General features: G+C 41.4%; 1 protein-coding gene across 1 annotated transcript in view; it reads left to right on the top strand.

Moving 5' to 3' along the window:
* The window catches only part of ACOT13 (acyl-CoA thioesterase 13), a 22,179-nt gene extending 7,268 nt beyond the window's left edge, over nucleotides 1–14,911 (top strand). The window contains exons 2-3 of the mRNA XM_023209745.1: nucleotides 11,120–11,304; nucleotides 14,668–14,911. Coding sequence (XP_023065513.1) covers nucleotides 11,120–11,304; nucleotides 14,668–14,824 — 342 coding nt within the window. The 3' untranslated portion in view covers nucleotides 14,825–14,911. The remainder of the gene's footprint in view (nucleotides 1–11,119; nucleotides 11,305–14,667) is intronic.

Below are 14,911 nucleotides of genomic sequence, written 5' to 3'. Positions count from 1 at the left end.
TTTTCCCGTCATTTCAATGTTGGTGAATCTGACAATTATGTGTCTTGGAGTTGCTCTTCTCACGGAGTATCTTTGTGGCGTTCTCTGTATTTCCTGAATTTGAATGTTGGCCTGCCTTGCTAGGTTGGGGAAGTTCTGGATAATATCCTGAAGAGTGTTTTCCAACTTAGTTCCAGTCTCCCTGTCACTTTCAGGTTCACCAATCAGATGTAGATTTGGACTCTTAACATAGTCCCATATTTCTTGGAGGCTTTGTTCGTTTCTTTTTACTCTTTTTTCTCTAAACTTCTTGCTTCATTTCATTCATTTGATCTGCAATCACTGATACCCTTTCTTCCATTTGATCAAATCTGCTACTGAAGCTTGTACATGTGTCACGTAGTTCTCGTGCCATGGTTTTCAACTCCATCAGGTCATTTAAGGACTTCTCTACACTGTTTATTCTGGTTAGCCATTCGTCTACTCTTTTTTCAAGGTTTTTAGCTTCTTTGCAATGGGTTCGAACATCCTCCTTTAGCTCGGAGAAGTTTGTTATTACTGAACATCTGAAGCCTTCTTCTCTTGACTTGTCAAAGTCAGTCTCTGTCCAGCTTTGTTCCATTGCTAGCGAGGAGCTGCATTCCTTTGGAGGAGAAGAGGTGCTCTGATTTTTAGAATTTTCAGCTTTTCTGCTCTGGTTTCTCCCCATCTTTGTGGTTTTACCTACCTTTGGTCTTTGGTGATGGTGACTTACAAGATGGGGTTTTGGTGTGGATGTCCTTTCTGTTTGTTAGTTTTCCTTCTAACAATCAGGACCCTCAGCTACAGGTCTGTTAGAGTTTGCTGGAGGTCCACTCCAGACTCTGTTTGCCTGGGTGTCACCAAGCGGAGGCTGCAGAACAGCAAATATTGCTGCCTAATCCTTCCTCTGGACTCTTCATCTCACAGGGGCACCCGGCCTTATGAGGTGTCAGTCGCCCCTCTACTGGGGGGTGCCTCCCAATTAGGCTATTCAGGGATCAGGGACCCACTTGAGGAGGCAGTCTGTCTGTTCTCAGATCTCACACTGTGCTGGGAGAACCACTACTCTCTTCAAAGCTGTCAGACAGGGACGTTTAAGTCTGCGGAAGTTTCTGCTGCCTTTTGTTGAGTTATGCCCCGCCCCTAGTGGTGGAGTCTACAGAGGCAGGCAGGCCTCCCTGAGCTGTGGTGGGCTCCACCCAGTTCGAGCTTTGTTTACCTACTCAAGCCTCAGCAATGGCAGACACCCCTCCCCCAGCCTCGTTGCTGCCTTGCAGTTCCATCTCAGACTGCTGTGCTAGCAGTGAGTGAGGCTCCGTGGACGTGGGACCCTCCCAGCCAGGCGCGGGATATAATCTCCTGGTGTGCCCTTTGCTAAGGCTCTTGAAGAAGCACAGTATTAGGCTGGGAGTGTCCTGATTTTCCAGGTACCGTCTGTCATGGCTTCCCTTGGCTAGGAAAGGGAATTCCCGACCCCTTGTGCTTCCAGGGTGAGGCGATGCCCTGCCCTGCTCCGTGGGCTGCACCCACTGTCCCAGAAGTCCCAGTGAGATGAACCCAGTACTTCAGTTGGAAATGCAGAAATCACCGGTCTTCTGTGTCACTCATGCTGGGAACTATAGACTGGAGCTGTTCCTATTCAGCCACCTTGGAACCTCCCCATGTTCAACTTTTTTTAAAAGGACACACTTTTTTTCAAGCAAGAATGTTTTCCTACTATATATATTTATTGGAAAATACTCAAATAATGAAATATCTAGTATTTAATATAACTTTATAATGTAAATTATGACGTTTGTCTATGAATATTTATCCCATTATGTTTACCTAATTATTTTAATTGTTTACCTAGATTATGAAAACTGTGATAGTCATCACTTAAAGTTATGGAATTACCATTGCAAAATTATAACTGAGACAGTGAAATAGATTTGACCTGACTCAATCTTGCTTTTAGCTTCCAAGCTGTCCTTGTTCATTCCTGGGCATAGGCTGAACTAACCTTGGCAGAAACTTAGAGTTTAACTTTGAAACAAAGATAGTAACAGTCCTTTCCCAAAACAAGCCTCCTTACTGCCTGTGGATTAGACTGCCTAAAGCCACAGGATTAGAAGTTATGGTAATCTTACTAAATTCAAGATGCAGCTATTTTCATTAAATGAATATCAATGTCTTATCTATTAAAAATTACACAAGCAGGCCAGGCACTGTGGCTCATGCCTGTAATCCTAGCACTTTGGAAGGCCAAATCCTAGCACTTTGGGAGGTGGGTGGATCACTTGAGGTTGGAAGTTCTGGCAAGTGGAAGTGCATAAAACCTACAGAGTGCTCAAAAGTGAGTCATTCTCCTTGCTTTCTCCTCATTCTTAGATTAGTTGTTTCCTGCTTTTTTTTTTTTTTTGAGACAGAGTCTCTCTCTGTTGCCCAGGCTGGCATGCAGGTGTGCGATCTTGGCTCACTGCAGCTCCGCCTCCTCGGTTCACACCATTCTCCTGCCTCAGCCTCCTGAGTAGCTGGGACTACAGGCACCTGCCAACACACCCGGCCAATTTGTTTTTTTTTTTTTTTTTTTTTTTTTGTATTTTTAATAGAGATGGAGTTTCACTGTGTTAACCAGGATGGTCTCGATCTCCTGACCTCGTGATCCACCCGCCTTGGCCTCCCAAAGTGCTGGGATTATAGGCGTGAGCCACCTTGCCCAGCCTTTTTTTTTTTCTAAAGGAGGAACTGAGCTGTGGCCTAGGATTTTTGTGTGGTGGATCAATATGTACTGCTAGTGGGCAGGACTCCATAGTATGTCACCACTGTGTCATTGCCACCCTCTCTTGTGTCTGTTTCACTCTCTAGAGGCCTGTGACCTCTGAGAGGACTCTAAACGCCAGGTGACTGCCCTTATATGTGTTTCCTGAATGAGACTTTTTTTTTTTTTTTTGAGACAGAGTCTCCCTCTGTCATCCAGGCTGGAATGCAGTGGTGTGATCTCGGCTCACTGTACCCTCCACCTCCCAGGTTCAAGTGATTCTCCTGTCTCAGCCTCCCAAGTAGCTGGATTACAGGTGCCCGCCACCTCGCCCGGCTAATTTTTTTTTTGTACTTTTTTAGTAGACACGGGGTTTCACGGTGTTAGCCAGGATGGTCTCCATCTCCTGACCTCGTGATCCGCCCGTCTCGGCCTCCCAAAGTGCTGGGATTACAGGCTTGAGCCACTGCGCCCAGCCCAGAGATAGGATTTAAGGAATCAACATACAATTTGTGAAATAATGAACTCAAGAGTTATTCATATTGTAGGGGAAAGGAACGTGGCATAAACTCACAGCAAATATAACTATTTTGTAAAATTACAATTTTAGCAGTAGTGAATGGATGACCAATTTCAAGAGAAATGATGAATACATTTTCTCTGCCATGGAAGATAGTCAAGGTTTAATTCTTTCTTTGTAGATCCTCTGAGCTACTGCTGAATTAAAAACAGAACACTGAAGAAAAACTGTAGTTTTTACTTGACCATCCTAAGAGTTCCAGGACTTTGTAGCATACAAAGTGAACAGGGATGATTTAAACTTCTTTGTGCCTATTTTGTTTTGTATGACAAATGGGCTATTCCCCTGGCCTTGGTTTGCCATATTTGCATTCCTTCAGAGCATCATCCCCTCCTGGGAACTACCGTACTAGATTCCAAACTGAAGCTCAGTTGCAAAAATTCTACACAATTTGTGCTTTCCCTCTTTAAAGGAGAACTGGAAGTGTGAACAAACATTTCCCAAATCCTCAATCTATGGAAGACAGGATAAGAAAGGCTCCTTCCCTATCAGCCCACTTTTTCCAGGTTCAAGGCAGTAGACAACCTGTGTATGAGAGAAGTCTTGCCAATGAGATCCATGTGATAGAGGCCTTCAGAGCACCCATCTTTATAGGCATTCCAGAATGATTCAATAAATCATTCTGCCACTTATCAGCCTTTGGGGAAGAAAAATATAATGATTTTTTTAAATCATTAAACTTTGTTTTAGTGGGATAGTAATTGTTTTTATTCTTTGGTAGCATATCTGTCACCACCACCACTATTTCAATGAACAAAAGCAGGGTTACTTAAGCTTAGCTAACTAACCTTCAGGGAATATTTAATTTAATTCCTGTTTGCTCTTCCCTAGGGCTTTGTTTTGCTTTCCATGGCATTAGTTTAGCAACTCTTGTTATTTTTGGCATTCTCTTATAACCTTTGCTGTTTTGTACACTCCCTGAGGACTACGGCTCTTTGGATCTTCTACCCTTGCCCCATTTGCCTGCCATTTTCACTCATCCTTCAAGTCCTTTGCAGGTGACACCTGCTACCTCTGAGAAGCCTTCCCTGGCAGCCCCGAATGTCTTCCTCTGATCTACTTCTACACCTTGACTAACTTTTGTTATAGAACTTTCTGTATATTATTGAAAATATCTGCTGATTTGTTTGTCTTCCCTCTATACTTTTTCCTTGGGAGCAAGTCCATATGCTTAATAATCATTTGTCAAAGGGAACTTTAGTGGAAGGTGCCCAGTCGAATGCCTTTTACATAGAATATTCTCCCTATAGTTTGTTCAGTTAGTTGCTGAAGCCACTAAATATTGGGCATATTGTTACAGAATGCTCCTCGTTGACCTTCAAGTTTCAGTGTATTCATTCACTCAACAAATATTTGGGTGCCTACTATGTGCCTACACCCTTACTGAGCCAAAGACATACATTCCTTTAGGAAAGAATGTATGTTAGCTACTAAAACATTGCTAGTCTAGGTACTGGAGATACATCAGTGAACACAACTGACAAAAATCCCTGCACGCAATGAAAGTTCTATTTTAGTGGAGCAAATCAAACACTAAACCAAATAGGTAAAGGAAATACATAGTATGTTAGATGGTGATAATTGCTATAAAGGAAAATGAAGGTGGAAGATAGAGTATTGGTGCAGGAGAACTTAAATCCACCCCCCATCCTGCCCCAAGATGTATATTCCTGTAAGTTCTTTTTTTTAAGAAGTTCGATTTTAAATCTTACCTGGAAAGATATCACTGAAACAGTGACATTTCAATAAAGACCTGAGAAAGTCATGAATATTGAAGGAGAAGAGTGTTCCAGGAAGGGCAATAGAAAGTGTAAAGGCCCTCAGACTTTCCATTGCTGGGCTTTTCATTGTTTGAGGGCTGCATTAGAGAGGGTTTTAAGCAGACAAGTAACATAATTTGACTTCTACAGCTGCTCTTTGACTTACGATGGAGTCACATTGGGATAAGCCCATCATGAATTGAGATACTTTCAACTTAACAATAATTTTATCTGAACATAAAGTCAAGGATCATGCTGAATGCATATCACTTTTGCACCGTTGTTTTCTGTCAAGCACTGTTTATATTTTCAAAGGAGCACTCTTGTTGCTAATATTGAGACCAAACATGGGGGTGGTGGCAAGGGCAGAAATAGGGAGATAAATTGGAAGTCAACTGCAACAACTCAGGAGAGAAATATATCGTATATCCTTCTGAGTAAATCCAATATCAAGTCTGGTCTTTGAATGACTAGTTAAATCTAAGACTTAAGAGCCAGCAAAGAAGACTGGGGAGTGGCTGGTAGAGTAGGAGGAAAGCCAGGAGGAGGTGGTATCATGAGAGTTAAGGGGAGCCCAGGAAAAGTTCACGATGTCACCAAATGCTGAGAGGTCACTTAAGGAAGAGAGAGGCTGCCAAGGGTCCTTTGAGTTTTGTAGTTAGGTCATAGTTGACCTCAGCAATAGAAATAATTTTAAGAAAATACATGCCAAACTATACAAATGAAAATTTCTGTTTGATAATAGTTTTTATAATAAGGATGCAAATTAAAGTGTTGTTGTTATTTTGGGGACAGGGTCTCAGTCTTGTCACCCAAGCTGTAGTGCAGTGGCACGATCCCAGCTTACTGTAACCTTGACCTCTCGGGCTCAAGCGATGCTCCCCACCCCAGCTTCCCTGGGAGCTGGGACTACAGGCACACGCCACCATGCCTGGCTCATTGTTTAAAATTTTTATAGAGTTGAGTTCTTGCTGTGTTGCCCAGGCTGGTCTCAAGCTCCTGGACTCAAGCAATCCTCCTGCCTCAGTCTCCCAAAATTAAAGTGTTTTTATCACCTGTGATATACCAGGCCTTGTCCTAATTTGAATTTTAATCTTAATTTTTACAAAACCCTATACGGGCAGTACAGTACGTTATCTCTACAGATGGGGAAACCTCAGTTCAGGGTCTTGCCTAAGTCTGCTTCCAGAACCACTACTCTTACCCATTAAGCGGAAGTCACCTGTGTAATGAAGCTACTAGAACATACATTATAAAGCAGAAATGCTGGACTGATAACAGCAATATGGTTGAACCATGGTACTTTTATAGCATATACCTTTCTAGAGCCCCTTGAACATAAATGTCATCTGTGTTTGTTGCTGTTGCTACCCCATCACACTGCCACATCCTGTCTTTTTACCTCCTCTCCTGCTTATATGAAGGTGCATTCATATGCTGTCCTTAGAACGCCTGTCATCTGCAGTGTCACACAAAGTTAGCAACGTCCATCATCAGGGAAAATTGCTTGAAAACAGCCTTATTCACAAATATACACATAGAAAATTCTCATCCATTAAGACTGCCTGTTTTTCTCTATGCTTCTGTATAAGTCTTCTTTTTGGGGTGGCTCACATGTTTATGTACACAGATTTTCTCATACCATAGGTCACACTCCTGTGCTTTAGGCCCATTACAGACACCCTTACTGAGCCAGAGACATACATTCCTTTATCTGTTTAGCAGAGGGAGTGGTGGTGAGTTGCACAGCAGCCAGCAGCAGTTACAGTGATGGCAGTGGCTTATTTATTTATCCCACTGCTCAGCAGAATGCAACTCTTTTAAAGACCAGAATGATCTGAAATGCCAAGGCTTAAAGAGAATTCTTGGTACTCAGCTTCATAAAGGACCATCTCAGTGATGAATAACAGCATCTTCACTGCTGTTATTAGGCAGCCTTCTCCCTATCTTTACTGAAAAAGTGAGGAAAGGAGAGACTCTGTGTCACGTGGAGTGTCTCTTTGTGATGAATTTTAGCTCAGATGGGAGAGGGTGAGGGGCTATGGCAACCTGAGTCTTTTTTGAGACAAAGTCTCACTCTGTCGCCTAGGCTGGAGTGCAGTGGTGTGAACTCAGGTAACCGCAACCTCCGCCTCCCAGACTCAAGGGATTCTCCTGCCTCAGCCTCCCAAGTAGTTGGGATTACAGGCATGCCCCACCATGCTTGGCTGATTTTGTATTTTTAGTAGAGAGAGTGTCACCATGTTGGCCAGGCTGGTCTTGAACTATTGACCTCAAGTGATCTGCCTGCCTCGGCCTCCCAAAGTGCTGGGATTACACAGATGAAGTCGTATAAACTCATATGAATGCATGAAGTACAAGGAAGAGACAGCATGATATAAGGCCATATATAAAAGGGACAGATTACTGTATATGCGTGTGTACATGGAAGCATTTTTATGATATACTGAGGAGCCCATTGTGACAAATAGTGCTGATCCATAAAAGTTCTTGCCAACCTATTGCAATTGTCCAGTCTGCAGGATCCTGGGACTGAATATATCTGGACAGTTCTCTGTATGGTTAGGCCATGGCAGGTAAATTTTTGACCCCTTGACATCATGAAAGCCTCCATACCATCTTTACCAAGACACCTAAGGAATCAGGACCCAGTTGTCTGTAGCAGTCCAGGTGATATGTGAGGGCAGGCTGTTTTGCATAATGGTTAAACCTGAGACATCCTAGTTAAACTTAGACTAGCAGTTTCTCATCTGTAAAATGAAGACAATAGTATTCACTTCAAACATTGGCAGCACTGAGACAGCACATGTCAGATTGCTCAGCATGGTCTCTAACATGGAGTTAGCTATGTTGATATAACTGAATAAACAAGTGTGTGCCCTACAGCCCATCTTTACCAAGGCTGACATGTTTTCTCCACAGGGTTCTCTCCCTATTCCCCTTCATCAGAAAGAAGTTAGCTTTGCATTGGCCTCTTCCCCAACAAGACTACTGATTATATGCTCTGGGAGGGTGGGCAGGACATTCCTTCATCATCTTCCGTTGGTTTAATTCTCTTATTTGACTTGAGGAGACAAGAATTGAACATATGAAGGCATTTATATTGCCATATCAGGCTGCCCAGTACAAAATTTTCTCTATGCCAATGTAAATTTTAAAACAATTTTATTAGTATGTCCTTTGGCCTTTCAAGTTGGGGGGAAAAAATCAAAACCAGTATTCTGTACTAGAAAAATCTAACTGATATTTGTCTTACATTTTGCCATCCCAGCCAAAGTTAGGTAATCAAATGGAAATTTAAGAACTAAGCTTTACTGGACAAACTATGCCTTAAAATACATTAAAACAGGTGCAGTGGCTCATGCCTGTCATCCCAGCATTTTGGGAGGCCGAGGCGGGTGGATCACCTGAGGTCAAGAGTTCAAGACCAGCCTGGCTAACGTGGCAAAACCCCATCTCTACTAAAAATACAAAAATTGGCCAGGTGTGGTGGCACGCACCTGTAGTCCCAGCTATTCTGGAGGCTGAGGCAGGAGAATCACTTGAACCTGGGAGGTGGAGGTTACAGTGAGCCGAGATTGCACCAGTGCACTCCAGCCTGGGTGACAGAGCAAGACTCTATCTCAAAAAACAAAAACAGAAACACCACATTAAAACTATCTTTGCTGTCTACAAGCTGCTCATATTTAGTTCTATTTCTTAAACTGCCTGAATTTTCCCCTTATCTTCACCTGGCTAACTCCTGCCTGTTCTTCAAGACTCAGATGTCATTCTCCAGGAAGCCCTTCCTAATGTCCATTCCCTGGAAATATACACTTTCAAAAGTTAGGTATCTTTACTCCAAGAAACCTGTATTTATTCTGTCTACAACAGTTTCTTCCACTGCAGTTTATGTGCTTATCTCTTCCTTTAGACACTGAACTCGCTAAGAGCAGGGATTAAACTTCATTCATTTTTTACATTGCCAATGCCTGCTATAAAGAATCACATAAATGTGTGAATGAGGTGAGTTTACACCTTATGCTTGCTCGGTTGTGTATTATTAGTTTATGAGGACATCTTGTGGCTAGATCATTTATTGCTATAAACAGATGATCATAGGCCAGGTGCGGTGGCTCACGCCTCTAATCCCAGCACTTTGGGACCTAGGCGGGTGGATCACCTGAGGTCAGGAGTTCGAGACCATCCTGGCCAACATGGCGAAACCTCATCTCTCCTAAAAATACAAAACTTAGCTAGGTGTGGTGGCATGTGCCTGTAATCCCAGCTACTTGGGAGGCTGAGGCGGGAGGATCGCTTGAACCTGGAGGGCAGAGGTTGTAGTGAGCTGAGATCAAGCCACTGCACTCCAGCCTCAGCAACAGAAAAGGACTTCATCTCAAAACAAAAAACAAAACAAAACAAAAAAAACCAACAACAAAAAAGATCCTGTTCTAAAATTTATTTTTGACATTGATTTACCTGTTGTGCAAAACATGACATAATATTGTTTAGGATGTTTTATATCGCATGGTTCTGTTTTCCTTCAGAGCCTTCAACAATGAAACCACTAAATAGGTGGTTTGTGAAACTCTCAAGTGTCTTCCTGGTGGGAGTCATAAAGGCCACTACATACCTAGAGATGTTACTTATATATAGTTAGTGATTAGGGAGATAAGAAGGTGGAAAGACTTACATCTAAATCTCAGTTTTTATCACATCTTGGGTGACCCTGAAAATAAATCACTCTGAATTTAAGTTCTCTGCAAATGGATGTTGTCTCTTCCTTACTATATGTAGTACATGTAAGTGGTTGGCACAGTGCCTAGTATATCACAGTGCCTAATAAATGGTACTTATCTAGAATATAACCAACCATTTAATGCTTGAGACATCCCCCTACTCCCAAATACAACAGACACACCAAATATCCGTCCACATTCTTCCTGAACACCTCTAGTGAGTGAAAATTAATGTTGCTGGATGCAGCACATTCCATTCACGGCTCAGCTCTGAGTTCTAAATATTATACCATGGTGGTTTTTCCTAGTAATTTAAACATAAATATGTAAGAAAACTTACCTTTCTATAAGTTGTCTTTTTAAAGATGTTTGATATAAAAATCATATTTTTTTTTTTTTTTTGAGACAGTCTCCCTCTGTCATCCAGGCTGGAGTGCAATAGCACGATCTCAGCTCACTGCAATCTCCACCTCCCGGGTTCAAGCGATTCTCCTGCCTCAGCCTCCTGAGTAGCTGAGATTACAGGGGTACGCCACCACACCCAGCTAATTTTTGTATTTTTAGTAGAGACAGGGTTTCACCATGTTGGTAAGGCTGGTCTCAAACTCCTGACCTCGTGATCCACCTGCCTCAGCCTCCCAAAGTGCTGGGATTATAGACGTGAGCCACCGTGCCCAGCCAAAAATCATAAAATTTTAAATACATTGTTGCATATGTTTATCTTTCATGTAATACTTTTTCCTTATACTTACTGTAAATGGGGCTACACCTTAAAAGCAGTAACTTACTTTGCTGGATTTGTTACACTTATACTTTATACTAACATGGGTTTATAGTATAAAAGTTTTTCTTAAATGCTAGTAACTCAGTGACTGAATTTGTCTTTTAAGTTGAACTGTTCATTAAGTGACTTAAAATGTTAATATTATTCTGCTTGTACAAAACTAGGAAACAACAAATTGAAACTATAATGAGTTAACAGATGTCAGCTGGGTGTCTTTGTTGGTGTCAAAGGTCCAATGAGACATTAAAAAATGCCAGGCGTCATACATATGACTGAAAAGCTCAGACTGAATGTTTGATTTCTGCAGAGGAGTGGAGATCAGCCAATACTACTATTTTTTCACTAAACACTCCTTTTTCTTTAAAAATAACTTGCATAAGGGTCAATTTCTATCAGAGAGATTGGTGATTTACTTGAATTCCTGAGTCAACTTTTTTCAGAAGATTCAGTTCAATCCATTGTTCTTCATGGGCTGTTTGAGCTTTTCTAATTCTACAGAATGAATGTTCAGGATTCTTTTTTTTTAATACTTAGGTTACTCTGGTCTCTGCTGCTCCTGGGAAAGTGATTTGTGAAATGAAAGTAGAAGAAGAGCATACCAATACACTAGGCACTCTCCATGGTGGTCTGACAGCCACATTAGTAGATAACATATCAACAATGGCTCTGCTATGCACGGAAAGGGGAGCACCCGGAGTCAGTGTGGATATGAACATAACGTATGTATCCAAACTGTATTCCAAATACCTTCTGTGTCATACCTGTCTAAACAACTGAGACTGAACACATTTATATTATTAGTAACGCATGAGATTCAATTAGCCGCTTATCTCCTTAACTGCAACTATAGATTTTGTCCTAAAATATTCCACGGCCTTAAAATCTAGAACTAGAGCAGTTAATTTTCAAGTACAGTGTGTATCAATAGTAAAAGAGGAATGATCCCAAACATTCAAAAAAGCAACATGCAGCTTTTAATGTGTATACTGATAAAGGGGGAAAGAAATCACAGACTGATGGCTCATACTGTTTCATACAGTCCTTAAAAGTGCCATTCAGGGCCAGACGAAGTGGCTCACGCCTATAATCCCAGCGCTTTGGGAGGCCGAGGCAAGAGGATTGCTTGAAGCCAGGCGTTTGAGACCCCCATCTCTACAAAAAATAATTACATTTTATTTAATTTTTAAAATACCACTTGTAACAATATGAGGATTATATTGAGTACATACAATTCAAAATAGAGTTCATATACACATTGTAATCTTACTCTAACAAACTGAACACTAGTGTTGGGGTTTTTTTTGGACATGGAGTCTCGCTCTGTCACCCAGGCTGGAGTGCAGTGGCGCAACCTGGCTCACTTCAACCTCTGACTCTGGGGCTCCAGTAATACTCCTGCCTCAGCCTCCTTAGTAGCTGGGATTACAAGTGTGCACCACCATGCCGGCCTAATTTTTGCATTTTTAGTAGAGATGGGGTTTCACCATGTTGGCCAGAGTGGTCCTGAACTCCTGACCTCAAGTGTCCACCCACCTCAGCCTCCCAAAGTGTTGAGTTTTAAGAATGGGCAGCAATCCTGGATCTCTCCCTGTGACTACACAGACATGTTCTGAGTTAAACTACATGATCAGGGAGCAGTGCCCCTCAGGGTCAAACTTCCAAAATGTAAAAAACTCAATTCACATAAACTGGTACTACTGCAGCCCCATTCAATAAAGAGCTGGGCGCAGGGATTTAGTTTCAAGACAACTGCTTTTTCCACCCAAGCAACAGAAAAATCTAACTCAGAGGTTAGGGTGAGAGAGTCATTGTGATAAGGTATGAGAATAATGGAAAAAATGTAGGCTTTGTTTTTTTTTTTTTGAGATGGAGTCTCGCTCTGTCACCCAGGCTGGAGTGCAGTGGCGCAATCTCGGCTCACTGCAAGCTCCACCTCCCGGGTTCACACCATTCTCCTGCCTCAGCCTCCTAAGTAGCTGGGACTACAGGTGTCCGCCACTACGCCCTACTAATTTTTTTGTATTTTTAGTAGAGACAGGGCTTCACCGTGTTAACCATGCTGGTCTCGATCTCCTGACCTTGTGATCTGCCCGCCTCGGCCTCCCAAAGCGCTGGGATTACAGGCGTGAGCCACCGTGCCCGGCCAATGTAGGCTTTTAAGGAATCTAAATCTTTTATCAAGTTTACTTAAGAAACATTTAGTCCCTCTTTATGGAAATAAATTGAGGTTACAATAAGCAAATCACAAGATGCAGCCAAATGCTTTTTGAAATTAAGATGTACAGAAAAGAAAGGCTCTGCTTATGTTACTGGTGTGCATATTCAGCAGTCCTTATTTCATGTGATAAGAGGTAAGACTAGTTGATGACTTGATATTCCCTAAAAGTCTGTATTAAGAGCAGAGAGATCTTCAAACCTAGCACTGCATTTCATGATCTACTAAGGCACTTTTGCTTTTACAACCCTAAGGAATTTTCGGTAAGTCAAACATAGTCTTGGCCTTTCAAATATGTGTTGCCAAAAACACTGGCCACCAAGAGCTGCCTAAGCTTCAAAAACTGATTCCCTTGAACAAAAACTAGCACATGGTCTTTCAGAAGTTAGAGCTATTTCAAAAGTAAATGAATAATGTTTCAGTCAATTAACACTTAATGATTCCCTCTTTGATTTACTTGACATGGTACCAAATTTACTCCACCCCTGCACATCAAGTTCTATATTATACAGACTGAGGATGCCTGTTAGACTGTGACTTAGATTAAAAACAAGCGAGGTTCCAAAATAACAAAAGGGGAAATTTTAGAATATTACTAACAAAATGCCAACTTCCAAATTCCCCGGACTTAATGTTTACTCATCTGTAGCACAAAGGGTTCCTTATCTTCCTTCAGTTTAAGTTAATGTCTGTTAGCCAAATTTCTTGACTTCTAAGACAAAACTTAGGGAAATAAACTGGGCAAACTACTACTAAACATGCCATTTTTCATTTCTTTACATTGAGGTATGTGAATTCAAGACAAGCCTGTTCTTTCCAGCAATAAGATCAACCTTTCTTTTTTTTTTTTTTTTTTTTATTGCCCAGGCTGGAGTCCAGTGGCGTGATCTCGGCTCACTGCAACCTCTGCCTCCTGGGTTCCTGCAATTCTCCTGCCTCAGCCTCGAAAGTAGCTGAGATTACAGGTGCCCATAACCATGCCCGGCTAACTTTTGTATTTTGTAACTTTTGTATTTTAGTTGTATCTCAACTAAAAATGGGGTTTCACCATGTTGGCCAGGCTGGTCTCGAACTCCTGACCTCAGGTGATCCACCCGCCTCAGCCTCCCAAGTGCTGGGATTACAGGCGTGAGCCATCGGAGCCTGGCCAGATCCACCTTTCTTATACCTCCCAGCCATAAATACTGAAGCCTTATTTTGAATATGGCAAAAACATATACCCTTTTTAAAGGCTTCTTTCTCAAAAGCAGAAACATAAACTGTAAGGAAATTATTTCCCTTTAAAACATTAACATTTGTTTTAAACAATCCTCATCTCCCCATTTTTTTTTTTAATTAGCTGGAGCCAGCTGAGTTAAAGACAACTTAATGATTACAAGTGAGTAGGATGTACATCTCTTAAAAATATAGACAATCCATCAACAAGATTGTAAGGACATCGTATCAATTCCTTATAGTTGTTATATTGTCATTTTAGAGTCAAATAAATTGTAAATATGGATAGGACAATGTATAGACACCAAGTAACATTTCACCTAAGAAGTTAAGGAGATTTAAATGAAAGCTGGAGGAGATCTTTCACCAGCCCCAAATAAATATGAAGTGGGAAACATAAAGGGAAAAAAGGCAGGCAAGAAAACCTCTTCTTATATATTTGGGAAAAGAAACTTGTGTGGGTTAAGGAATGGGTAAGATAGAACCTGCTTAGGACCAGCCATTCACATTTGATAGTACAGAAAGCTTACCAATACTACTGTTAAACTATTTTTATGAGTAAAATAAGTTACATAGGAACACTGTTGTGAGATGCACACAACCTTCCCTTTGAAAAATTATTTGCTGTTAACTGTATTCATTTTCTTTCAAGGTACATGTCACCTGCAAAATTAGGAGAAGATATCGTGATTACAGCACATGTTCTGAAGCAAGGAAAAACACTTGCATTTGCCTCTGTGGATCTGACAAACAAGGTCACAGGAAAATTAATAGCACAAGGAAGACACACAAAACACCTGGGAAACTGAGAGAACAGCAGAATGACCTAAATGAGTATCAAGTATAGATTTGGCTCAAAAAATTGTCATTTTTGAAATAAACTAGCAAAACCAGAA

Source organism: Piliocolobus tephrosceles, chromosome 5 (genome assembly GCF_002776525.5).
Source record: "Piliocolobus tephrosceles isolate RC106 chromosome 5, ASM277652v3, whole genome shotgun sequence".
NCBI classification, from domain to species: domain Eukaryota; kingdom Metazoa; phylum Chordata; class Mammalia; order Primates; family Cercopithecidae; genus Piliocolobus; species Piliocolobus tephrosceles.
The sequence above is the reverse complement of the archived record's forward strand: the minus strand, read 5'-3'. Positions and strand labels throughout refer to the sequence as shown.